General features: G+C 40.1%; 1 protein-coding gene across 1 annotated transcript in view; it reads left to right on the forward strand.

Moving 5' to 3' along the window:
- Nucleotides 1-9,399, forward strand: part of PPM1E (protein phosphatase, Mg2+/Mn2+ dependent 1E) — a 189,247-nt gene extending 179,848 nt beyond the window's left edge. The window contains exons 5-7 of the mRNA XM_003795581.2: nt 774-917; nt 1,157-1,250; nt 8,345-9,399. Coding sequence (XP_003795629.1) covers nt 774-917; nt 1,157-1,250; nt 8,345-9,399 — 1,293 coding nt within the window. The remainder of the gene's footprint in view (nt 1-773; nt 918-1,156; nt 1,251-8,344) is intronic.

Raw genomic sequence — 9,399 nt, forward strand, 5'->3', positions numbered from 1 at the left:
TTTTTGGCCAGAGCTGGGTTTGAACCCGCCACCTCTGGCATTTGGGGCCAGCACCCTGCTCCTTTGAGCCACAGGCGCTGCCCGGGAGGATATTTTTTTAAAGGTGAAAACATCTTAGTAGGCTGGTCTGAAAGGTAATAAGTTATCTTTATCGATTGTTCATAGTCGCTTATAGATCAAACTCCTTAGCCTACTCTCTTCCCTTCTCACTACTATACTTGACTAGTCTTAATTTTTTTTTTTTTTTAAAGCATCTTAGTACTCTAGGGAATGTTACGCCATCTCTTAGCTCCTTATCTTAATATCCAGAGAGGATTTGTTGTATGCCAGTCAGGTGGTTCATATATGATTTTGTATAGCTAGGACTCTCCCATTGAAAATACAGTAGGTTAGTAACAAAACAGAGACCAGGATATAGAAATCTTTACTCTTAGGATTGATATAGTGGATTTAGCACTGGACTAGGTACTGTATACTAGTCATTTTGTATACTAATCAGTTACCTGCCTTTGGGCAAGCCACATAACCTGCAATAGTTTTCTTACCTGTATTAAAAATGGAATTAATAATCATCTTTGCCTTTCCTGTTATAGCTCAGATAGATTAATGTATGTGTATACACATAAATACATACATGTACATAAAATGCATTGAGAAATATGAATTGTGTATTTGTGAAATTGCTAAGAAGTATATATTAACTACAATTCACTTCTCAATGAGAATTTAGCATCTGTTTGCACTGACTGTAGTTTTATTTGAACTATTTTCAGAGCTTAAGATGTGGGACCACCGGAGTCGTAACTTTCATCAGAGGCAACATGTTGCACGTGGCCTGGGTGGGTGATTCCCAGGTTATGCTTGTGAGAAAGGGCCAAGCTGTTGAACTGATGAAGCCCCACAAACCAGACAGAGAGGTAAGTATGGTCTATTCTGTTAGAGCACATGCCATAAAGGTAGTTTTCTAGTTATTAATTAGGACTCAATTATTATAATTATTGCCATTATCTCAGCAACTGTGCCCACCTTCCAGTGGAGAAATAAAGAGCACTTTTTCATGAAGCTGATGAGTATTGTTATCTGTTGTTCACTGTTAAAGTAGATGAATAAACCCTGAATCCAGTTTTTTGCTTCTTTTTATTGCATTGCTGTTTAGGATGAAAAGCAGCGAATTGAGGCCCTTGGAGGTTGTGTAGTCTGGTTTGGTGCCTGGAGGGTGAATGGAAGTCTGTCGGTCTCCAGAGCTATTGGTAGGAAAAACAAATTTTTGTGTCTCCAAATTGTCCTCTTCTAGCTCATTGTCTTACACTTTGACACAAGAGAACCTGAGATGACAATTTATATTATCAGAGTGTTTATCATGATTTGAATAAGTGGACAATGCCTCTTTTTAATTATTAGATTTAGTTAAGCCTATCCATTTTGATAAATTCCATTATTAAAAGGGAGCCATATCAAGACATGAAGAATTTACTAGTTTCTGTCCTTCTCCCCACCTTTTAAAAAAAATGGAAGCCTTTACTTGTGAGTACATAAATCTGCTTAAAACCACAGTGATCAGGCTCGGCACCCATAGCTTAGTGGTTGGGGCATCGATCACATACACTGGGGCTGGCGGGTTCAAACCTGGCCCAGGCCTGCTAAAAAACAATGACAACTATAACAAAAAAAAAAAAAAATCTTGTACCTTCAATGAAGTCCCAAAAATAAATTAAAAAAAAATAGCCGGGCATTGTGGTAGGTGTCTGTAGTCCTAGCTACTTGGGAGGCTGAGGCAAGAGAATCGTTTAAGCCCAAGAGTTTGATGTTGCTGTGAGCTATGATGCCACAGTACTCTACTGAGGGCAACATAGTGAGACTCTGTCTCCAAAACACTGTGATCCTCATTTCATTCTGTTTTGGGTCATAGTTTGCTTAAATCAGTATTTTGCAAAGAATGGAAGCTTCTCTTCATATTTTACTCATATTTAAGTTTTTTGAAGGAATTTTTTGAATGACATAAATAATTGATAATAAATTCATAGGAAAAACATTAAGTTTTTGACATGAAAGCCATTTTCTGTATGTGGAATACAGACAGTCCCCAGGTTACAAATGAGATAAATTCTGTAGGTTTGTTGTTTAGTTAAATTTGCATGTAAGTTTGAATAGGCACATTTACCTATTAACTGTAATAGCTTTTATTTGTGTGAGTCATATGTCACTTGGATATTGTAACTCAGGGATTTACTGTATAGTGATTTGTCAGATAACCCTGGGTTTCAAAGACTCCTTCCCTGGGACTTAAATTTTTCAAAAGGAGAATGTCCACAGATTCTTTCTAAAACATACAGATTAAATGGCTAAGTTGATGGGACAAAAAGCAAGGGTATTGTTCAAAGAATTAAGTTATCTATCTGTTTCACTTTGGGTCCTGGGTTTATTATTTTAGGCTTCATGGCTTAGCTTCATTCCTTGAATAGATCAGCATGTGTGTGTATATATATATATATATATATATATATTTATGAGTGATACATGCATATATATCTTGCTTTGATATATATACATGCATATATATCTTTGCTTGTTTTTAATCTTGCTTCCCTGATGAAATGAAATAATTGGCCACAGGATAACATGGACAAATGGAATTCACATCCAGTCCCCAAATTTAGTTTATCATTACCAAAAAATTCTAGAACATTAAGAAAATCTCAAATGATTTAGTTTCACCACTGATTTGAGTTCCTCTCACTCTTTAGGAAGGTGCTGGCAAACTGTGAAGTGGCCCAAATATGAGCAGCAGAAGGCTGAAAGAGAAATAGAGAGCTAAGAGATTCTACAAATACCTTCTGAAAGACTGAGAGTTGGCTTTACCTTAGACTGAGGGAGTTATTGGCTTTAGAATAAGGCCAAAAAGGGGAATTTCTCATTTCTATAATACACCTTATATGGAATTATTTTTAACAACTCTAACCAAAGACCTTCCTCTTGATCTTGCCTGTCTTTGTCAGGGGATTGAGGAGTATCTTTAATGCTTGTTACAAAGCCAGCTTACTAGGGGATACTTGCCTTTTCTTGCTTCTAAAAATACAACACAAAGGGAAACTAAAGCAGGGGAAGAAGGTCCTTGAATAAGGGAGACTGCACAGAGGAAGTGACTTTGGGTTGGACATGGAGTATAACGTGTAGGGAAGGAAATCCCAGGAATAGGGAAGTGTAAATACATGGGAGTTCGAAAGGACAAGGAACATTTTAGGAATAGCAGTTAAGTATAGGAGTCTAGAGCAGACGGTGAGAGTGGTACAAAGGGATTACAAGTATCGGCACCCGTATTGGGAAAGGTCTTATATCTAGGCTGAGTAGCCTGGACTGTACCAGGTGAATAAGCAGGTTTGCATTTATAAGGGTATTGGTAGTGACACGGGAGATGGGCCAGCGTACACGGCACCTCCATGGGCAGTCACTCAGGAGGCTGGCACAGTTTGTTAGATGAGGACAGCTACAATGGGATGTGGGCAATGTGCACACTGATGAGGCAGATTCATGGTTGGAAAAAACCACTACTCAGGTTACAGAGAACCGTCAGGTGTGGGAGAATAAGAAGTAAGGGGCAAGTGTAGATTCCGTTTCTTGGGCAGTTTTGACGGCGAATGGGAGAAAGGAAATAGTGTGGTGGCTTGAGGGGAAACCCGATTTGGAAAGGGTTTCGTTTATTGTTTCTATTTTCAGGATAGGAGATTTTAGATTTGAACGTGTTGGTAAGAAAAAAAGAGCAAGTAGGGAGAAGCTGAAGATGAGAGAGTAGAGAAGCCAGAGTCCTAGGAAGGCAGAACCAACAGAGCAGGTTCGCTTTGAGAAGGGGAGGAGATACCACTTACTCTGAAGAAGTAGCAGCTGGTCTAGGTGAATCTCTACAGACTAAAAAAAAAAAGTGGGGAGAGCAGGATGTGAGGACGTTTAAGCCTGATAAACATACTCTTCTTTGAAGTAGGAAATTAGGACACCTACCAAAATCCAGTAGCTTAACTGGATGAGGAAGTTAAAGAATGTGAGAAAGATTTGGAAAGCTCATGAAATAAAATAGGGGCTACAGAGGGGCAAGCAAAAGGACTCTTGAGCAGAGTTTAACACTACTTATGGAATAAATGATATTTTAACTTAAAATGAAAATCTTTTTAGTAGTTTCTCCCTATGAGCCCTTCAAATCTATGATCCAAAGTTGACAGAGGAATGATGTTTCCTAACATATGGAGAGAGGAGGATGAAGACAAGGATGTTGCCATTTCTACCATGAAATGGGTATTCATGTTCTCCTATCACATTTGGGGGCGAAATGTCATGAATTTGATACCCAACAGTAAAGCAGGTGAAAAGCCAGAATTTTGGCAGCATTTTCTTGGTGCAAATCCTTGTATGTTCTGTTCCAAACTAACAGTTGCAATAGTCTTTTTAATTAAAGCACTAAAACAAGATTTTGGGAACAGTATGAGTCAGATCACACTTATTTTTAGAAATGGAATTCAGAAAATAATAATGATGATAATAATACAGTCAGGTAGAGCAGGGGATGGGGAAATTTATTTATTTTTAACTTTTTATTAAATGATACACTGAAAGTATAAAAGTTGCTTTGGTACAAACAGGTTACAGAATAATGCATATAAAAGCTGTATGGACCACATGTGACAATTTTGTTTTACTTCCATTTTGATTTTATTATCAGTATCCAAAGGGATGGGGAAATTTAGTAAAGTGGATTGGTGGAGGACAGTGAATCCCAGGATTGGGTTTTAATTAGCTCTAATAGGCTACTGGGAGACATTAAAATGTAGAAGTGAAACTGATGGAATTAACACCATGCTTGAGAAACATGGAATGGAGACTGACGGAGATGTGACTAAGGAGAGAGGGTTATTATGTATTTGAGAATGAGTAAAGGAGGGAAGCTGAGCGTTCATAGGATCCAAAGAGTAGTTTCTTTTGCCATAGATACACTAATACAGGTTCTTCTAGTGAGCAGTTGCCTACTGCTCTGCATGTCCAGTAGGAAGGCATGTTGCCCACATTGGTTCTAGCAGTTATCCACAGGGTTCCTATAGAGCAGTGGTTCTCAACCTTCCTAATGCCGTGACCCTTTAATACAGTTCCTCATGTTGTGGTGACCCCCAACCATAAAATTATTTTCGTTGCTACTTCATAACTATAATTTTGCTACTGTTATGAATCATAACGCAAATATCTGATATGCAGGATGTATTTAGGTGACCCCTATGAAAGGGCTGTTTGACCCCCAAAGGGGTTGCGACTCACAGGTTGAGAACTGCTGCTATAGCTCTTTCTGAGCCTATTTGAGGATTAAACAGGGATGTGAAACACTGGAAAGAAACCTTCCTTGGGTCACAGAGAACCTATAATATCACAACAATGGATATATAGCCAGATCACTCAGGTACATTTATTTAAATTCAAATTATCTTTCCCTAATCAAGAGGTTCAGTTTTAGTGTAGTGGAAAGAACAGTAGGCTGAGCACCCGCCACATACACCAAAGTTGGCGGGTTTGAACCCAGCCTGTGCCAGGTAAACAATGACAATTGCAACAAAAAACAACCGGGCATTGTGGCGGGCGTCTGCAGTCCCAGCTACTTGGGAAGCTGAGGCAAGAAAATCGCTTGAGCCCAGGAGTTTGAGGTTGCTATGAGGTGTGACACAACAGCACTTTACTGAAGGCTACAAAGAGCCTCTGTCTCAAAAAAAAAAAAAAAAGGGATAGAAATTGGTAAGAGTTGTGTAGGTAACATGTAGAAGAGCTAGGATTAGGACCCAGGCAATCTGACTCCAGTGCCAGTGGCCTCAGTGAGCCTAAGCCGCGTGCCACTAATTTATAATTGATGAAGTCTTTGCATGTATCTGGCATGCATTTATTTGTTTGTTTACAGAGACAGGGGTTTCACTCTGTTGCTGAGGTTGGAGAGCAGTGGTGTGATCTTATTTCACCCTATTGAACTCCTGGGCTCAAGCAAGCTTCAGACATGTGCTACCATGCCTAGCTAATTAAAAAAAAATTTTTATAGAGATACGATTGACCAGGCTAATAATGAATTCCTTGCCTTAAGCAGTCCTTCTGCCCCAGCCTCCTAAAGTGCTGGGATTACAGGAGTGAGCCACTGTCCCTAGTCTATTTTTAATTTTTTTAAAATGCCATGTAATACCTACTCTAGGTATTATCGTTCCTAGTACCCTGTGTTTTTGTTCTTATAAAGAAGTAGTGAATGAGTGAGTGTCCCTTGTTGTAATCATAAGCTTTTTTGTTACCTGATAGGCTATGGACTCTCTTGCTAGCCTCTTTCCAAATACCCAAACAAAAATAATGAATGGATCCAACTCTGGATCTGTAAGTTTTAGACACACTGTAAATGATCAATTATTTTAGTAGTCTCATGATAGAAACCTGGTTTAGTGTGGGCCCATGCCCTCTAGGCTTGCTTTACTGCTCCGCGCCCTGTCCTCCACCCTCTACTACACATTATTCCCTAACAGGTGCCTCTGGGTCTTTGCTTATGCTCTTTCCTTAACTGAAGGACCTTCTCTGCCTTATCTTTCCAGGCTCAGCTCAAATGCCATTCTGTGAGTGGATGAGCTAAGTAAGAAAATAAAGAAATAAGGGCCCACAAAGGCCTTAGAGGTTCACAGCTGTTAGTAAGTGGCAGAATGGGCAATAACAATAAAGACAGAAAGCAGGGGTGATCAGAAACATGAAGGAAGAATATGGGAATCTCTGCAGACAAGAGAAAAATGGTCATACATTTTCTGTTCTCTAGATTATAGTAAAGCAGCATTAAAATGCAGAAAGCCAAATGGACTGGGAGTCAAGATAACTGTATTCTACTTCTTTTGTGTGAGGCCTTAGATCAGCCACATAATTTTTCCTGGCTTGAGGGAGTTGGACTTGGTATATATATTAGATTAAATATTTATATATTTATTTATATATATATATATATATTTATAGAGACAGTCTCATTTTATCACCCTCGGTAGAGTGCCATGGTGTCACAGCTCACAGCAACCTCCAACTCCTGGGCTTAGGTCATTTCTCTTGCCTCAGCCTTTTGAGTAGCTGGGACTACAGGCACCCACCACAACATCCGGCTATTTTTTTGTTGCAGTTTGGCTGGGGCCAGGTTTGAACCCTGGTATAATGGGGCCGGCGCCCTACCCACAGAGCCACAGGCACTGCCCAATGTTTATTTTTGAGATAAAGTCTCACTATGTTGCCCTCAGTAGAGTGCTATGACGTCACAGCTCACAGCAACCTCAAACTCTTGGGCTTAAGCTATTCTCTTGCCTCAGGCTTCCAAGTAACTGGGACTACAGGTGCCTACCACAATACCCAGCTCTTGTTTGGTTGTAGTTGTCATTATTGTTTGGCAGGCCTGGACTGGGTTTGACAAGCCTGCCAGCTCTGGTGTATGTGGTTGGTGCCCTAGCTGTTGAGCTATAGGCACTGAGCCTGGACTTGATATTTATTCATTGACAGAGTGTTCCTCGGCTGCACTCAGTAGTGTTGTGATGTCATAGCTCACAATAACCTTAAACTCTTGGGCTTGAGCAATCTTCTTGCCTCAGCCTCCTGACTAGCTGGGACCTATAGGCACCTGCCACCAATGCCTGGCTAGTTTTTCTGTTTTTAGTAGACATGGGGTCTCAGGCTGTTCTCAAACTCCTGAGCTCAAGCAATCCACCTGCCTTGGCCTCTCAGAGTGCTAGAATTACAGGCATGAGCCGCTGTGTCTGGACCCCAGACTTGATTGTTAAAATCCTTTGTACTCAAACCTCTCTTCCTGCTTATAGCATGAAGCTATTTATTGATTTCTAAATAAGAATCAAATAAAGAATAGGTGTTTAATGAAAAAGTAATCATAAATTTAGTTTGTTTCTTTCAATGTGGACTTGTTCTCAGATCTCAGTTAAATCAAATCTAACTACCAGCAAAAGAACAGATTTACTAAATCAACAGTTTTGCTACGTAGAATTGAATTTTTTAGTACAGCAACAAATTTAGATTTGACATTATTGCTTTGATCAGCTAAGTCTAAATCATAGCCAGAGGTACAGATTGTCTAAACTAGAGAAAAAATTAAGCCCAGGGACTGGCAATTATTTAACTCAGAGTAAAGAGTAAACAACATGGGATTACTAGAGAATACAAGTATTTTATCAAAAACTTATTTTAAAAATTCTTTCCAGTAAATTCAGTTTACAGTTGAGTAAATTGTGGTTTATGTGGCCATAAACAGTTTTAGCACACAAAGTAAACCAAAGTCTGACTTCTGATGCCCTATTCTTATTTCCCACAGGAGATGCTGAACATAAGCCGTATATCTGTGGGGATGCCGATTCTGCCTCCACTGTTTTGGATGGGACCGAAGACTACCTCATTCTGGCCTGTGATGGCTTCTATGATACTGTAAACCCTGACGAGGCAGTGAAAGTTGTGTCTGACCACTTGAAAGAGAATAACGGAGACAGCAGCATGGTTGCCCACAAATTAGTGGCATCAGCTCGCGATGCTGGGTCAAGTGATAACATCACTGTTATTGTGGTATTCCTGAGGGACATGAACAAAGCTGTAAATGTTAGTGAGGAATCAGATTGGACAGAGAACTCTTTTCAAGGAGGGCAAGAAGATGGTGGGGATGATAAGGAGACTCATGGAGAGTGCAAACGCCCTTGGCCTCAGCATCAGTGCTCAGCACCAGCCGATCTAGGCTATGATGGGCGCGTGGATTCATTCACTGATAGAACTAGCCTGAGCCCAGGGTCCCAAATCAACGTGCTGGAAGAACCAGGCTACCTAGATCTTACACAAATAGAAGCAAGCAAACCTCACAGTGCCCAGTTTTTGCCACCAGTTGAGATGTTTGGTCCTGGTACACCAAAGAAAGCAAATCTTACTAATGAGCTAATAATGGAGAAAAAATCAGTTCAATCATCATTGCCTCAATGGAGTGGTGCTGGAGAGTTTCCCGCTTCTTTCAATTTGGGTTCAACAGGGCAGCAGATGCACAGAATGGAGAGCTTGTCTCCTGTCTGTCCTGGGTTGGAAAATGAACAGTTCAAATCCCTGGGAAACAGAGTTTCTAGATTGTCTCATTTACGCCACCACTATTCAAAGAGGCGGCATGGATTCAGGTTTAGTCCAAAGTTTTATTCATTTCTCTTTGCTCAAGAGCTTTCCCACAAAACAGGCCCTAGCCTATCCTCACTTACACGAAGTGGGAAGAGAAATAGAATGTTAAGTTCTCTGTTACGGAGGCCAAATAGTTGGAAAGGGCACAGTGAAAACATGAGGCAGCTCAGTAAGAGTCATGAAATTCCATACCCAGATCTTCGCTGGAGCTATAAAATATAA

This window comes from Otolemur garnettii, unplaced genomic scaffold (assembly GCF_000181295.1).
Source record: "Otolemur garnettii isolate 467f Iridium unplaced genomic scaffold, OtoGar3 scaffold00094, whole genome shotgun sequence".
In the NCBI taxonomy this organism is placed as follows: Eukaryota; Metazoa; Chordata; class Mammalia; order Primates; family Galagidae; genus Otolemur; species Otolemur garnettii.